Raw genomic sequence first — 17039 nt, 5'->3', positions numbered from 1 at the left:
TCATGGCTCCCTAGGATTCTGCCTTTGAGCCCCATCAAGGGCAGATAGATCGGGTGCTCTGCTCCACGCCCTCCCACAGCTGCACCCCACAGGGCCCTCCCCGGTCCACCCCCTGCCCAGACCTCTGACCCCGCTTCCTGCGCTCTGGCCACACAGGGCCCTGATCCAGGCACACTCCCCTCTGCTGCCTCCCTCCAGTCCTTGCCTTGTGGCCTCTTCTCAGTGACCACGATGTCCCAACACCACCCTCTCTCCCTCCGCCCACCGTGTGTTCCCCTTCCCTCTCCCCTGCTTGCTTCTTCTAGAAATTCTAACGCACTGCAGAACGTGCTGACTTTTAGCATGATCTGTCCCCCGGCCCCACTAGAATGTAAGACACATGAGGGTTTTGTTTCCACAACTTGCTGAATCCTCAGGGCCTGGAACAGTGCCTGTGACTGAACATGTGCTTAACAAATCTGAGGGGGGGAGAGGTGGCCCCTGCATGGGGACTTCCCCCAGGCCCCGCCGCTGGCTCTCTTTTTAGTGGCCGCACCAACGACATGTGGGTTTTAAAGCAAAAGAGGAAATGGCAGTTCAGCCTGTGCCTCATTCAAGCAAGACAGGTGTCACCACTACCCGGCATCTGCCCTTAAGTAGAAAGGAGGAGGATGCTCTGCTCTGTGGCCTGGTGACCTGGCGACACAGGGTAAGGGGCTGGATGGGACAAGACAGGGAGGTGACTGAGCACCTTCACCTTAACAGACACAGGGCTAAGCTAAGATGGGGCAGGGGAGGGGGGGTGAGGCTGGGGCAGGGAGGTGTAGGCAGAAAGATGGACCAGGCGAAGGTGGGGAGTGGGCCGGGCCAGGGGCTGTCAGGGACCTTCCCTGGCATCCCCTCCTCCCTGGCCCTCTACTGCCCTGGGCTCTCGGAGAGCGAGACCCAAGAGTAAGGCAGCCTCCCGCCTGCCGGGCACTGCCTCGTCCCGGCCTGAGGCCAAGGTGCCCCGCCAGAACTCCCCAGCCCTCTCTGGGGTCCCGCCCACCCACTGGCGGTGGGGCTGCCAGAGGAGCTTAAGCTCCAGATCAGGGTCCTGGGGTAAAAGCAATTAGGGCACACCTTCCCAGGTGACACCTCCCCTCCAAACAGCCCAGCCGGAAACCAGGAGCCAAGCACCGTCCCTGCCCAGTGTCCCCTGGAGGTCCCCCATGCTGGCCTGCTCAGCCTATTCCTCTCCATCCCCCCAGGGCCCTGCCTGGGAGGAGCCAGGATCCAGAACTGTCCTGCTGTCCTCCGGCACATACCTGTCACCATCAGCAACCTGCTCCCCAGCCTAGGCACCTGCCACGGGTAAGGGTTCTGAAGCCAGAGTCCCCAGCTGGGGGGCTTCTCCTCCAGCGGCTGGGCTACTGGCCTCCTGCCTGCTCCTTGGAGAAGCTGCTGGCAGCTGTTAGAGCGGTGAGGGGGTGAGGGGAGCAGGAGGGGGCTCAGAGGGCCTCCTGCTGGTTCCCCATGGCGGCCCAGGATGCCCAGCACCCGCACTCACAGAAGCTCTTTTGTATCCACCACGCTTAGCATCTCCAGCCCCCTTGGCAGATGGGAACACAGTGAGCCCAGGATGGTGGGGCAGTGCCTGGACTCTCCGTCCCGTGCTTCCAGAGGGGTCCATGCCTTCCAGTCCCACCTGTTTTGTGCCCCCTGCACACCCAGCCTGGGCCTGCCCCTCAAGGCCTTGTCAGCAGCCCCCAGCAACGTCTGCAGTGGGCTCGCTCGGCACAGCCAGGCAGAGCCGCGCAAGGGTGCTCATGGCTCAGTGGGTGTGGGGCCTCGGCTCCGGCTCCCGAGAGCTTCCTAGGTCCCGGCCTCCTCCACGCTGGGGACCCCCAGGATGCTCACTGGGTGGCGCCTGCGGCGAGGAGATAGAGGAGATAACCTGGGGGCCCAGCACCCCAGGGCCTCAGCTGCCAGAGCCCTGGCAGACCCAGGACAGCTGAGCTGTAGGACCGTGGGCAGAAGATGTCCGCGTCCTGACCCCTGGCCCTGCGAGCACATTCTGTTACAGGACAGGGGGAACTGAGGCTGCTGATGTGCTGATTTTGAGAGAGGGCGGTGGTCCTGGATTATCTGGGGGGGCTTCATGTCACCACGAGTGTTGTTACAAGGCAGCCGCCCGGGAGGACTGGTGGGCCAGACCCCGCCAGAGAAGCAGGGAGGACAGGCAGCTTCTGCCCATCGCACGTTATTCACAGCCACCTGCGGCTGGGCACCTGCTAGGTGGCCCATGCCGCGCCCAGCCCAGAATGAAGCCTGAAGCTGGACAAGGCCCCTGGTGGCGCCAGGGGTGTGATTCAATGTGCCCAAGCACCGCCCTCCAGGGGCTCAGAGGGGCGGGGCCCTTCCTCCAGCCGCAGTGGTGGTGCCGGGAGGTCATGTGGATGGCCGTTCCCAGGGATCTGGGCACAATGCCAACCTCAACGAAAAGGAGATCGAGCCACATCACAGATGGTGTCACGGCCTTATCAGCGGCCTGCAGCAGAGCAGCTGGACCTGGAGGGCAGGGTGGGTCCCCTCAGGGCCGGTGCCCAGGGCAGCCCGAGCACAGGGAGAGCTGAGGTGCAGGCACGGTGAGGACCAGGACCACCCCCCCCACCCAGGCCTGGGGATGCTGGACCAGTCTGTCCCTTTCTGGCCAGGCTCACTCGCTTTGTGCAGAAAGTGCCCATTTGAGCTGCCTTCTTCAGAGACGGTGCCCCTTCCACAGGTCACCTTTGTCTGCGATGGGAGCTGCTTGGTTCCTACAGAGCCTGAGTGGTCAACCACACTCCCTACCCCAGGCCCGGCCGGTTAGTCCGGGACTGGACACCTGACCCCGGAAGGCCAGTTACAGCCCTGGTGACCCCTTTGGGCCATGCTCAGGGGATCTGCTGAGGCCCGTAAGGTCTGGGTGTGTCAGGAAGCTTGTCTGAGGGGTGGCCATGCTGGCCGGGGAGTGGCCAGGAGGACGATGGGCAGAGCTGGTTCTGTGGGTCCCTGGGTGGCTTCCTTTCTCCCAGCCACCTTGAGTCAGCTTCTGTCACTTGCCACCCATGGCCCTGGGGATGCAGCCTGCCCCCTCTGTGCCCACCGACCTCTCTGCTTTTAGTTTCCCCATTCAGGGAGCAAGAGCATTTTCCCCAAGTTTCCTAGCAAAACCCCCTTCCAAAAAGTCTGTTCTCACTTCTGCTGAAGGGTGTCGGGGAGGGAATTGAAGATCGCAGGGGGGCCCGGCTGACTGCCAAGGTCCCAGGCTGTGGGCAGCCTGTTGCCTGGAGGCCGGGAGGAAACTCACTCTTGTTTCAGGGCACTGAGCAGAGAAGGCAGCTGTGAGAAGCTCCTCCTCTTCCCAGTGTGTCTGGGCCGCCTTCAGAGGAGAGAGCCGGCAGGCTCAAGGGGCGTTTTCCCCAGGCCTTGGTGGGCCCCTCTCTAGGGACTACCTGTGTACCCACCTGATCAGGGAAAGGTCCTCTGGGCCGCCCTGCCCACCTGTCCAGACTGCAGAGCAGGCTGTGCCTTCGAGGTTACCCCAGGTCACCCTGAGTGGAGTTTGGGGAGCCCCACGAGCTCTCCGGTCACCTGCTGCAGACTGAGGTGTTGTGATTTTTGCCCATGGAGGGCCAATCTCCTCTATAACAAGTGGCATCACCGGTATTCCCTTGTTTCCCTCAGGCCACCTTCCTGGAAGGGGCTGCCTTGGCCAGTGTAGCTGTGGGTGGTGGGGGGAAGGGTGGCGGCCTCTCAGGGCTGGGGAGGGGAGGGCTGAGGAATCCCCAAGGTTGGAGGCCGGGACTCCTGCCCTCTCCCCCTGTGTTTCCACCAGGTGAGACCTTGACTTCACTCCTGCAATACCATCCCCCCCCCCCCGCCCCACCATCTCTCGCTTCCTGGGCTGCTATACAGCTGGATCACCATGTCATAGCCCCCTGCTCCTTGTCATCTGCAGGTCATGCCTCTGTGCATGCCAGTGTCCTCTTCAGTCTGGCCGTCCCCATGTGCCCCACATCCCGATCTGAGGGCCTCAGGTTCCAGTGTCCAGCCTGCCCCGCCAGCCCCGTCTCCACGCCGTGGCTCAGGCCTCCCTTCTGCCTGCAGCTCCTGTCTGAAGCCTCCCTTTCTCCCAGGCCTTGATTGTCACCTCCTCCAGGAACCCTGCTGCCTGAAGTGGCCTATGTCCCAAGCCCCTGGGTTGTCTTCCTGGGCAGTCCCCATCACAGGGGTCTCCGCCCACCGCCCACCTCTCCCATGTGGCTCCTTCGGGCAGTGGCCACATTATAACGCCTCACTGCACTTCCAGGCACCCATTGGCTTGCTTTCTAAGTACTTGCTCATTTAATCTTCACAGCCACTCAGGGGAGCAAGGCGCCACCCCATCTCTTGGATGAGCAAACTGAGCAAACCCAAGTTTGGTGACTTCCTCAAGGTCCCCGAGCTTGTCTTCTCCCTCCCAGAGATCCTACGGCACACCCAACGATGCACGGCATGGGCAGCTGGCAGGAAGTGTTTGCTGAAGGGGTGTGCAGGGGACAAGGTCTTGACGCCTCAGTGCAGAGGGCCTCCCACTTAAGCAGCCATCAGCATCACCCTCACTCTGGTTCAGGAGGCCGAGGTGGGGCCTGAGGGTTTGCACATCTCACCTGTTCCCAAGTGCTGGGGCTGCTGCTGGTCCAGGGGCCACACTTGGGCCCTACGCTGCTAATTAACATGTGTCACTTTCGCCCAGACCAGGCTTGTCACCCTCCCCAGACAGAACACAGACTCCCTCTGCTTCCCGCGTGGCCTCCTCACCAGCCCCAGAACAGGACCCTACAATGAGCAGCACCTAGTCCGTGTTTGATGATGGACTGAGAGGTCCTGTGACGCTAGCTGAGTGACACAAGGACAGGGACAGGAGAGGCAGGACTGACCAAGTCTTTAATGACCACACAAAGAAGCGCCCGGCAGCAAGGGTGTCAGGCCAGAGCTGCCGGATGCGGAGGCCAGGCCAGGAATCCTGCCAGGAGCTGGTCCCCGGTAGAGCATGTCCTGGGATTTCTGACCTTCCCTCCTGGCAGTTCTCAACCCCAGCTGCCTGTGAGAGGCCCCTGGGAGCTTTACAAAGTCCCGATACCTAGGCTGCCGGCTGTACCCAGATCAGTCACATCAGAGTCACTGGCCTGGGGCCAGCTTCTGACAGCTTCTCAGGTGTTCTCCAAGGCTTGGAAAAGGAGTCCTGAACAGCCTCAAGAATCCTAGCTCTGGGCGGCATCCCAGCTCTGCCTGTGTGTCCCTGATGGCTGTGCCACCTCCCTGGACCACCTCCTGCAGCCTGCACTCTGTGTGTTTCTCACAATGCAGGCCCGTACATGCCACTAAGGCCCTGGCAGGGCACCTTCACCCCACGGTTCCTCAAGGTTGGCTCAACCAGGGGGACGTGAAGCAGGCTGGGAGAACAGGGTTCTGCAGAAGGCATGGCCACGGGCTCTGTTCTGGTTTCCCGAGGCAGCTTTGTTGATGTGGCTGCTGGGTTCAGATACCGGAGGGTGAGGAATCCCTGGGAGAGGTTGACCCAACACCCTCTCGTTCACTCAAACAGCTGAGGGCCACAAAGGTTAAGGCCACAGCGTCAGCAAGGGGCAGAGCTGGCACAGTGACGGGGGGCGGGGGGGGGGGACTTGGTGGGTGGTACTCAGCTAGAACACAGAGCAAGCCCTCCTGACAGCATTTCCATCAGTAAACAATTTCTGAGCACTTCCAACAGATGCACATTTATGAATTGCTTTCATAGGCTAGTATACTATTATGTACACTATAAAACATTCAACAAAAACCAGACATTATGAAGGGATGAGATAAAAATAGAGATAGAAATTCCCATATGTTCTTCCTGCTGCCCTTGGAGGTGTGTGTCCCTCTTTGGGGATCCCTGCCAGAGGCCCAGGAGCCACTGAGAGGGAGGGTGGTCACCAGGGGCTGGGAGTGTGGGGTAAAGAGGACTGGGAGGTGGAGTGAGGGGCTGCAGGTCAGGCCCCCGGGAGGCTGTGGGCAGAGGCAGGGTTAGGGTTAGGGTTAGGAAAGGTTAGGGTTAGGCAGGGTTAGGGTGTTGCAGCTCCGTGCCGCTGGGGAGGCGGAACTTGCGGGCGGGGTTCGGAGGACCGCGATCCAGGGCCCGGAGAGCGCAGCCCGGGATCCGCGAGGGAGGGTCCCGGCCCGAGGGACCTGGGGCCCGGGGAGCCCGGGCACGGGAATCCGGGGCAGAAGGGCCGCCGGTGCGAGGCTCGGGAGTGAGGAGACTCGGGGCACGGATATTCGTCCGGGTCCAGCTCCGGCAGCAGCCGCGACAGGTCCTCCACCAGGTGCCACTTCTCCTGGACCTGCTATGAGGGGAGCGAGCGGCGGGTTGCGCAGCGACTCTACCCACTAGCCGGCCACCGAGATGACAGCGGGCGGCAACCCTGCGGTCCCCTGCGGGGCCCCAACCCGAGACCACGCTCCGTCAGGGCCCGCCCCCAACGCAGCCGAGACCACGCCCCTCAGTGCCCGCCCCCAGTCATAGGCCACACCCACCAGAGCCCGCCCCCAACGCCGCTGGAGGCCACGCCCCGGTAGGTAGCCCCCAGGGACACCTGAGCCTGATGATGACGGCGAAGCTGTAACCACACCAAGAGCCCCGTCCCCAGCACACCCGAGACCACGCCCATCGGGTCCCACCACAGCCGGGTCCCACCAGGTCCCCCTATCACCAGAGACCCCATCCAAGGCCCCACGCCCTTCCAGGGCTCGCCCCCATCATCCAGCCCTAATCCAGCCCGAGGCCACGCCCTAACCCGGCCACACACTCCTCAGGTGTCCCCGCCCCGCCCGGCGGACACTCACCCACAGCAGCTGCTTCCGGAGCCCGCGGATGGCCCTCGCGTTGGCCTGGGACTGGGAGACGCACACGGTCAGGGCGAGGCTTGGGACAGGAGGGGTTCAATGTCAGGCTCCCCTGGGAGCCCAGGTGCCTCCTACGACTTCCTCTCCCCACCCGTGTCTCTTCCCTCTGGCACCGCCTCATCTGAAGACAGGCCCCTCCCCTCTCCCCCAGCAGGCCACACCAGTAGCTCAACTGCCGGTTCTGAGACCCTGTGCTCCTCCCGCGGTCGTGCAATGCCCACGGCATCCCAGGTGGCCCAGAAAGTGCCCGCTTGGCAGGTGAGGCACCTGGGCCCCCCAGGCCCTGGGCGCCTGCTTTCCTGGGCTCTCCGCCTGGCTCCTGGATCCCATGAGACTGGCTGGGGGTGCCCAGGTCTCCACCATCCCCATGGGAGGAAGAACCCCTCTCCCAGGTGCCCCCTCCTGTGGCCCCTGTGGCCCCGAGAGGCACCTGAGCATGACGAGGAGAGGAAAGCTGAAGGCGTGGGAACTGAGGTAGTGGAGGGCACGCTGGCCAGGGGGCGGGAGCCGGAGGGCCACCAGCTCTGGGACCACCTGCGAGGGGGCCGAGTAGTTGGTGAAGAGGCCGCAGTCCCAGGAGGAGTGGATGCTGGAGAGGGATGGCCAAGGGGGGCTGGTGTCAGAGCGCCAGGCAAGGAGCTGCCCGACCCCCAGCCTCCAGGTGGTTCCTCCCCACCGCCTCCCTCACCTGGTGACCACGAAGCCCAGGGGCACCACAGCCAGGAGCAGGCCCAGGAGCAGCACTAGCTGGAAGAAGAAGGTGGAGCTGGAGGCCCGGAAGAGCCGCTGAGACGCCCTGGAGTTCCTCAGGAGGGTGTACTGGGGGCAGGCAGAGCACACAGGAGTCAGCAGTTGGCAGGCCCCAGGGGTCCGAGCCCAGGGCAGAGGGCACAGGGCAGAGGCAGCCCAGCTTGGCCTGGCCCCGGGGCTCACTCAGGGCGCCCACCCTGCCGTGAGCCCGCACCTTCTTGATGTAGAAGGTGAGGAAGATGAAGATGCTGTTCAGCAAGGGCAGCAGGGGGCAGTAGAAGAGGCCCATCCAGGTGACTGTCTGCCCCGCCACGATGTCCAGCACGTTCTTGGGCACCAGGAACTCCTCCCGGTCCAGCCAGGTCCAGAAGCGACCCGAGAACCTCTCCACCAGCAGCCTGGGGGAGGGGGGTAGGTTCAGATACCCACTGTGCAGGAGGGACACGTGGGCTGCACTGGTCATGGCCGCGGACCATCTCTCGCTCACACGGACATCCACGTGTGGACCTGGCTCACCCTTGGCTGTGGCCACTGGCCATCCCCAACATGCCCACGCCACCCCTCTGTGTCCCCACTGGGCTCACCTCCGAGGCAGGCTGACCAGGAAGGCGAAGGCCACAGTGAGGAGGAAGTTGAAGGTGCTCAGCTTGTATAGTTCCTGCCCCACCGAGTTCTCCCAACACTGGGTGCAGAGGGAGGGGACCCATCAGCCTCCAGGTCCCCAGCCTTCCCTCCCTCACCCACCCTCACAAGGGAGGTCTCTGTGCATAGGAGCCTTGCGTGGAGGCTGGTATGATTGCCAAGTTAAAACCCAGGCCTGGAGGACAGGATTAGAGCAGGGAACCCCACAGCCACGGTTGTCACATTGCACAACAGAGTCTGGGGCGGTGGCGCCCCCTGGAGGTGTACCGCTATATGGGCATCTCTGCTTACAGCTTCTCTCAAAGGTGAGACCCTGAGGGGGTGACAGGGAGACTATAGGGGCAGGGACAAGGTTCTGCACGGTTTGAGGGACTTTGCGGGGGACGGGAGGGACAGACCCTGCCAGGCTGCCAGCCACCTGGTAGTCGCAGGCGTTGTAGCCGTAGGGCTCACAGGTGGTCTTGTTTCTGCCGATACACAGCACGGTCTGACCCAGCGAGAAGGAGAACATCCCCAGGCTGGCCAACTTCAGCACCACGCACCTGCGGGCGGGGCCTGTGTCAGAGGGCGGGGCCCAGGCTCAGGTGTGCAGCTGACGTCTGAGTGGGATCATGTCCTGTCCTGGGCCAGCCGCTCTGAATCCAGAGCCCAGCCTCCTTCTGACCTGCTCCGTCAGTGGCAATGTTTGCCAAAGCGTGTCTCAGAATCCATGTCTCCAGATGATTCATGGGAAAAGGGTCCTGCTTTTAAATTAGTTTGGGAAACACTGCACAGTCTTCCCCGTACGCCTGGCGTGGAGATTCATACATGACAAGCCTGCAGTAGAGAAACCCGTGGACCTTTCAGGGTCCTTACTGGAGACAAGATTTCCTTTCTTCTACCACCTGTTAACGTCCTCGCCCACTGACACTATCTCGTATATCATGAACATGTGCCTTGCACGCTTACTGCACGAAGCCTAACCGGACCAACCAGGTATGACGGCCTATGCCAGGACCGTCGCGTGCACGTTATCTGTAAGGACAGGCCTTCCCGGTGCTGCCGTGGGGCTGGTATGATGGCTAAGTTGAAACCCGGGCACTCAAACCACATGAGTGGCTGGGAGCAGTGGTCCTGCTGAGGGAGGCTGGGGGGAGGGCTGGGGGGGGGTTATTCTTTTATCTTTCATCCTTTTGAGCATTTTGGATTTTCATGTGTTATAACTTATTCAAAAATAAAGTTGCAAAGCAAACCAAATGCAGCTGACATTGGAGGAAGCGGCAGGGAAAGCAGGCAGGGCCAGCGTGGGGAGAAGGAAGCCAGCTGGAGCTCGGGGGGCTGCACGTGAACTCCTGGGCGGGCTGGAGAGGGGCTGGGGTCCAGACAGGACCCAGGTGGTGAGATGCAGAATGGCAGCGCCTGCGGGTGGGGGAGAGCTTGCGCTGGAACCTGCACCCAGCAGGCATGGTGAGCTTGACCTTGGCTGGGCACTTCACCCGTGTGAATCTCAGTTTCCTCATCTGTCAAATGGGGATGAGGATGGTCTGGAGTGTACAGGTCATGTGCGGGTTGTCAAGGTAAGGGTGTAAAACCCTCAGGGCATGGAAGCTGCGGATATCCGGGGTTGCTGGTTTTCCTGTGTTCCAAGCCAGTTCCCAACACTGCCTGGCAAAACGGTCGTTTGTCAGTGCTTGGTTCAGACTAGTGGCTTTCTTCGGAGGTAGGAGACTGAAAAGCTTTAGACCTGGACCCTGAGGTCATGTGCTGTGGACACACCCATCTGCCTTCCCTTTGGTGCAACAGTGAACAAGAAGAGCCTCCCAGCTGGGGACACTTGGGGGACCCAGGCCACAACCAAGACAGAGCAGCAGGGCCAGACTCCTCTCCCGTCCCCCAGAGGTAGCACTCACCAGATAAGGGTGAGGTTGACCTCGGTGTTAGGAGGATAATTCTCCAGCTGGACCAAGAACACAAACAACAGGGGCCCCAGAAAGTTGACCAGGGCGATGATGCCAGGGGGCAAGTACTGGAGCAGCACAAACAGGGACTCCTGCGGGAAGCATCAGGTCAGGGCAGCCCACGGCTAGAGGCCCCTGCAGCTGCCCCTCCCCTGCAGCCCCCTAAAATGCAGCTCTGGTGTGGCCCAGGGTCTGGAAGCGTGGCAGTCAGCGGATGTCCACAGTGGAGCCAGTCTGACCTGGCCATGACCTTGTCATGACTGCTTTAACTGCTCCGAGCCTTGGTTTCCTCATCTGTAAAGTGGGATCGTCCTGCCTCCCCCCACAGTTCTGGCACCTCCTTGTTGTCCTGTGAGTACTTGGTGGCCCAGAAGATGGCACTGATGGCCCCAACCACCAGCAGCCCAATGAGGACGTTGACCCGAAGGTAGCTGAGCAGGTGGCAGACCCTCTGGGCCAGGGACTGCTGCTGCACCAGCTGGAAGCGATGGCTCTCCTCCAGCTCCACCTGCGGGGGTGGGGTGGGGTGGGAGGGGAAGGGCGCTGTGAAACGCGCTCACACTCGCCCACTCATTCACACTCACAGTCACACGCACTCACCCTGTCACACTTACTCAGCCATGCGTGCACACACGCCTGCACACTCTCACGCCGAAACACTGAGCTCTCACACACACCTTGAACTCGTTGCTGATCGCATGCTTCTTGATGGTGGCCGCTTCCTGCACCTGGATGCAGAAGTCCCAGGAGGAGAAGACCTTGGCGCTGACAGGCACCCTGTAGTCCCGATCCAGGAGTCGCTTCTGCGGCAGCCCCTTCACCATCCTGGGGGGTGGGAGACCAGGGGCTGCCGGGGGAGGGGCACCTCGACCCAACAGCTGCAGCCTTGGCTGGGCTCTGGGTCTGGGGTGGGAAGGCCCTCACAGTCCCAGGTGCAGGCCTTGGAGGCACAGGGCAGCGGCCCTGCCCCTCAGGTCAGCAGCCAGGGACTGCAGCTGGAGCTGGGGCTGGGGCACCACTGATGGATGAGCCTGCCGAGCAGGGCCAGGGCCTTCCTGCCGACTGGGGAGCAACCCTGCCAGGAAGGCACGCTCAGAGAGGTGCCCTGGGCAGGAGTGAGGGCAGGGGCTCTGCTCTCACCGCTGCAGGGTCCCACAGAGGCAGAGGAGCAGGCAGGCCAGCGGGCTGAGGAGGTAGGCCAGGCGGATGCTGTACGCCGAGCTGCTCTCGGGCCCCACCCGGTAGGCGCCATAGAAGAGATAGGTGTTGCTGAAGGCCTGGGGACGTCGACAGAGACAACTGAGTCTGTGCGAGCGTCAGGCTCCGTCCTAAGTGCTCTCCATGTGTGTGCTCATTAGCCTCCTACAATCACCCCATCAGGTAGGCTCACAAAGGTCACACAGCTTCGAGACATGGAGCCAGGACGGGCTCGAACCCACGAGCCACATTGGTAACCACTCAATGGCGTCCAGGGATGGGGAGGGTGCTTGTCCCAGAGGCCTGGACACTTTTCCCCCTTAGTCCCTTGCACCCCCAGCTCAGTCGGGCTCCGAGGCTGTCCACGAGCCTGTGCTGTGCGGTGGCCTCTTCCTTTCTTTAACCCCATCACTAGCCCTGCCAGCCTGTCTCTGTAAAACTAGCCCTCTAGAAGCCAAATGCCCTTGGAGGGCTGGGTCCTCTTAGCCTGGAGTCCCCTGAAGCCAGTTCCCTGGGTCTTCCAGGCCCCCTGGACCATAGCCAGGAGAGACCTCACTCACCCTGCCAGTTACAACATTCCAAAGTTGATTGTGGAACTTCGGGACACCAGTTTGGGGCCGGTGGCTGCTGGGGCACGGGAGGGCTGTTGAGGAGGGGGAGGGTCCCCAGAGCATAGGTGAGGCTCTGCCCTTATCACTCCATAGCCCCCAACCCTGGGGAGGCCTGGACCAGCCACCGGTGGTGCAAGTGGGCTCCGGGGAACCACTCCCTGCTGGGTACTCACTCAAGTTCATGGAGGGGCCTGGGTCAGGGGTGTGGAGCCAGACCAGGGGCAGCAGCACGAAGCTGGCCGTGACCAGCACCGTCAGCAGGTTGAGCAGCAGCAGGAAGCGAAGGAAGGTGAAGTAGGACTGGATTCCAGTGCCAAAGAGGCCTGGGGGGAGAAGGGTGGGGTGAGCTGGGGAGCAGACAGTCCGAGGGCTGACCCGCCAAGCAGGGTGAAGGTGCCCAGCCTTGCCTGGACCTGCACATGTCCAGCAGGACCTCTGACAGCCACCAGGGAGTGCTGTCATCTGCAGGGTTTGCCCTGGCTGTCCGGGAAAGGGGGTGTGTGAAGATGGAGGGGCTGACTGGTGGGGTGGGCCAGGGCAATGGCAGGGGGGTGACGCCTACTCCCTTCTCCAAACTGGACATTGACACTCCAGGGACAGGAGGGGGGAGTGGGGTTGGCACTCGGGTCCTACCCCCAATCTCGTAGAGAGACCCCTCCCAGAGCCCAAAGCCCCGGGCCAGCCGCTGCGCTGCCTCCCCCAGGCGCCGTCCTGCCATCTGCCGCTTGCGTTGCCACGACTGCCAGCATGAGGTCTTCACCCCCTCGGGCTCCCGCAGCTGCCTGGGGCAGGAGTGATGGGGGCGCCCCTGAGTCACCCACCCTGACGACCCATGCCAGGCTGATGGCACGCTGGCCAGAGGATCTTCCCACAGCGCGGGATTTGCACCCCCATCCCACGGGTGCATCCTCGCGGCGCGCCCCCGCCCCCAGTCCCGCGACCAGCCCGCGCGGGCGGCACCCACCGGATGAAGCGCTTGTCGGCCATGGAGTAGGGCAGCGTGCGCACGGGCGCGCGGGAGGCGCACAGCCGCTCCATCTCCGACTCCCACAGCTCCTCGGCGGCCGGCTCAGGTTCCGGCCCCCCGGGGGCCTGTCCCGACTGCACCGAGCACTGCCGCAGCATCTCGGGGGCCGAGGGTTGAGGCTGGGGGTGCTGCGACCCCAGCTCCCAGGAGGGACGTCGGATGCCAGGTGGGTGAGCCTCAAGGTCTTGGCCTTGGCATGCCCAGAAATGAAGATAAAGAATCCTGTGGGGTCGGGCTCTGGGCTCAGTCCCGCTGCAGCTCTCAGAGCTACACATGGCCAGGGGCCTCAGTCACCCCATCTGTCAAATGGGGTGAAAGTACCAAAGGGCTGGGAAAGATGGGACCGGGACCGTAACTAACAAAGCCAAGGCCTGCTCCATGTCACCCCTACACCCCTACCTGCCACCTGCAGCGCAGGCCTTCCGGGTACCACTGGAGAGAATTCTCGCTCTGCACCTGCCCATTCGCTCTTCCGGAAGAAGCTCCTGTCTCAAGCCCTCACAGCTCCCAGGATCGGCATCTTAGGGCGCCCGGCTTCGACGTGCCGGGACCCCTCTGCCTGCCTTCTCGCAGTCCAGCCCCAGGCCTGGGTCTGCTCCGGGTCCCCCCAGGAGCCCCATATGAGGAGGCGCGGAGGCTGGGGGACCCCACTGCTGCCCTCGCAGCGGCTCTAACACAGCCCCTCGACCTCAGTTTTCACTTTCACCCCCTCGCCCTCCTCCCCCTACTCTGCATCCAGCTCACCTGGGGACCAAGGGACCAAGTCCCCGGAGGAGCCCCCTCCTCCGACGGCTCCCGCCACGCCAGGCGGGGCTGTGAGAGCGCCGGGGGACGGGTCACATGACAGGAACCCCGGTTCTCTCCGCCATCTGCTCCCCATCCACGACCTCTCTCCTCCCCCCTCCCCGTTTCCTCTGCTCTAACTGAGGCCGAGCGGGCACTTCCTGCGCGCTGGGCGGGGGTCGGGCCCTTCCCTCCGCGCCGGCGTCGGGCCAGGGCTCCTGCAGCAGCGGAAGGTCCTTACGCCCGGGTCTGCGCCTTGCCGGCCTGCGGGGCCCGCGCCCCAAGCCGGGGGCTGCTCCCGCGAGCTCGCCCAGGCCCGCCCCCTTCCGGCTGTGGGCGGCGGGGTGCAGGGACTGGGCCCCTATCTGCCTGCCGCAGGTCGCTCACAAGGTGGGCCCCATGGCACCACGCTGCTGGGGTTCCAGGAGCTCTTTGGCCTTACTGCTGAGCTTCGGGCCTCTGTCACTGGCACCACCACTATGCCAAGGCCGGGGCCTAGTGCCTGGCCATAGTAAGCGCTCAGCAATAGGTTCCACTCACGTCCCTCCCAGGCCCGAGGTTGGAGAGTCAGCTTGGCCAACTCCCTGTCCTCGTATCCCTTGGGAGGCCCCACAGTCCTGCCCTTCCTCCCTGCTCCCTCTCTGCCTCCTGCAGTGCCTGGTCACCTCAGGTCTGAATGCTCCCGGGGCTTTTCTGCCTCCTGCTGGCCTCCCTCCTGGACTCCAGAGCCTCCTCCCTGTGCCAGGCCCCAAGCTGGGTGCTGGTGCCAGGCGGGCACGCAGTGGGCTGGAGGAGGTGGTGGTGGGGATCCACAAATGTACCTATCAATAGGAAGTGGCAAGTGCTCCTCTGAGGCTTAATCTAGGAAGGCTCCCTAGAGGAGGTGGCCTTCAAGTTGGGCCTGGTGTCATGCAAGTTCAGTGTGGGTGTGCGGGGGGTGGGGGGAAGCAGTGGGAGGAGAGGCAGGGCAGGGCAGGACCTGAGGTAGCCCACCTGAAGACCCCACCGACTGCTGCAAAAGGCCCCAACCACAGCACCGCCCTCTTTGTCCAGCTGTAAGTCCCTTCCTGCCTCCTTGCTTTTGCCCAGGCTGCTCCAGCCAGGAATGCCCCTCCCCCTCCAGATGGGGGGGGGGCTCTGTCAAAGCCAGGTTCCTCCATAGAGCTCCCAGGAGGCCCACGAGTCATGCCCCTGCAGGATGATGCACCTCTCAGCCTCAGTTTCCTCATCTGTGAAATAGGAATATCATGCCTACCTTCCTGGCTTGTGCGGATAACAGACAACAGCACTGGGCACAGCAGCTGGAGACATTCACAGCGTCAGTGCAGCCTCCTTTGCCCTGCACCCCACCTAGCACTCAGGGAGTGTGCCAGAACTCTTGCTGGATAAGCAACAGAAACCACACCCAGCCCAGATGGGGCAGGGGAGACACCCGCCATGGTCGGGGTGGGAGGCTTGCTGAAGAAGAGGGGAAGGGGAAGAAGGGGGTTACCCAATCTCCTGTCAAAAGGCTCTGTGTTAGTGGGGCCCCGTGGCCTCTTATTTGGACAATCTCTAACCATGGGAAGCTGATGGGTCTGGAATTAGTGTTCCCTTGTGAAACTTGGGGAAACTGAGCCTCACAAGAATTGGGGACTTCAGCCAGAGATTGAATAGAACCGGACACTCTGCCGCCCTCACCCTGCTGACACCGCGGGCGGAGTGCCAGGAGGGGTCGGAAGTTGGCGGGAAGGGCATGTCGCCGCCGGGCGCGCAGAGCAGGGCGCGGGCCCGCGGGCGGGAGCCGGGTCACGTGACGGCCGAGGCCCGCCGAGTGGGCCGGGCCATGCGGTCTGTCCCAGTGGCCCCCAGGGACCCTTTGTCAACCCTCCCGCTGACCCTGAGGCCCCTCCCTCGGGAGGTGCAGCCCAGGCGCGGCTCCCGGCGGCCCTTGCGGGGCACAGGTGAGCCACCAAGGGCTCGGGCCCCTCCTCCCAGGCGCCTCCCAGGTGAGCGGCCGTGTTCCGGCTGCGGGGTCCCGGCTGGGCCGCAGCCGCGAGGGTGGGGGCGACGCGCAGATCCTGCCGGCACTGGCTGGTTCTCCCCTTGCGGCGGCAGCTCCACCCTCTCCGAATTCCTTTCGGCCTCTGGGGCCGCTTGGCCACCGAGCTCTCCTGGGTGTCCCCGGGGTTTGGCTCTCTGACTTGGACCCCAGCTGGGCGCGGGAGGGGCGGCGAGAGCGGGGGCGCGGGCACTGCAGCCCCAGGCCACCCGGCCGAGCCCCGCGCACCAGGGAGGGCGCTGGTGTGACCCCGGCCGGGTCGCGCGGGCCGGTACCACTGGCCGCGAGGGGCGGGGACCTGGGCGAGTGGCCAGCGGGGATCGAGGGGCTCCGGCGGTGCTGCGGCCCCTGGGCTCCCAGGCCAGGTTGCGACTCTTTCTGGGCAGTGGCTGCTCCCGGAGGGCTTGCTGCTGCCTAGGGTGGGGGTTCCAGGAAACGGCCCCGCCCCGCCCCTCCCCACCTGGCTCAGGAATGGTGCGCCCCGGAAACTCCACCAGACTTGCCCCGGCCTGGGGGCAGGGTGCCAGGGCGCTGGGTCTCTGCGGGGCTGAAGTCCCCGCTGCCCAGGCGAGCCCCCACCGCCAGGGCTGGCAGCCGGGGTCCCAGCCACGCAGCCTCCTTGCGCCCTTCGTGCAGGAGAGGTGGAGGAGAGGTGCGTCGGGAGCCTGTGGGCCTGAGCTCGGGAGGTCGCCCCGGAGGAAGGAGTCGGCTCCAGGGCCTGGACGGGGCACCCTCGGCCCCACCTCCGCAACTTTCCCGACTGAGGCAGAGGGGGGGGTCCAGGCTGGATTTCCCGGGCTGAGCTCCCGCGGGAGGGCGGGAGGGGTTGGGTCGTGGGGGGTAGTTCGGACCATGCATCCCCACACTGCCTGGCACCCTGTCCTGCGGCTCCGCCTGGGCCCCACCGGTCTTGTCCGCACCCTTGAGCTCAGCCAACTTTCCTGAGTTCCTGAGTTCCCCAGGGGTGGGGGTGGGGAGGCCCGGAGGGCAGAGCCCTGCAGGAGTCAGCTCGTTGTTCCCACCCCTCCCACTGGGTGAACAGACCCGAGGCTGCAGCCCCAGACAAGGCCGCTCTGGTTCCAATTGTGTCAGTCACTGCCGGTGATGGTGACAGCAGAGCT

At 63.7% G+C, this 17039-nt stretch overlaps 1 protein-coding gene across 1 annotated transcript; it reads right to left on the bottom strand.

The window, feature by feature from the left end:
* Positions 1–6009: 6009 nt before the first annotated feature.
* On the bottom strand, positions 6010–13792 carry TMC8 (transmembrane channel like 8). The gene is given in 17 exon segments (XM_069481747.1): positions 6010–6155; positions 6157–6371; positions 6871–6949; positions 7361–7519; positions 7619–7749; positions 7895–8078; positions 8265–8362; positions 8741–8864; positions 10212–10351; positions 10597–10767; positions 10937–11084; positions 11400–11536; positions 12017–12099; positions 12241–12390; positions 12701–12849; positions 13032–13284; positions 13494–13792. Coding segments are annotated over 16 exon segments (2205 nt in total). The 5' UTR covers positions 13193–13284; positions 13494–13792; the 3' UTR covers positions 6010–6079.
* Positions 13793–17039: the final 3247 nt, after the last annotated feature.

This window comes from Eulemur rufifrons, chromosome 9 (genome assembly GCF_041146395.1).
Source record: "Eulemur rufifrons isolate Redbay chromosome 9, OSU_ERuf_1, whole genome shotgun sequence".
Taxonomy (NCBI): Eukaryota; Metazoa; Chordata; class Mammalia; order Primates; family Lemuridae; genus Eulemur; species Eulemur rufifrons.
Note: the sequence above shows the minus strand (reverse complement) of the source record. Positions and strands in the feature narration are given on the sequence as shown.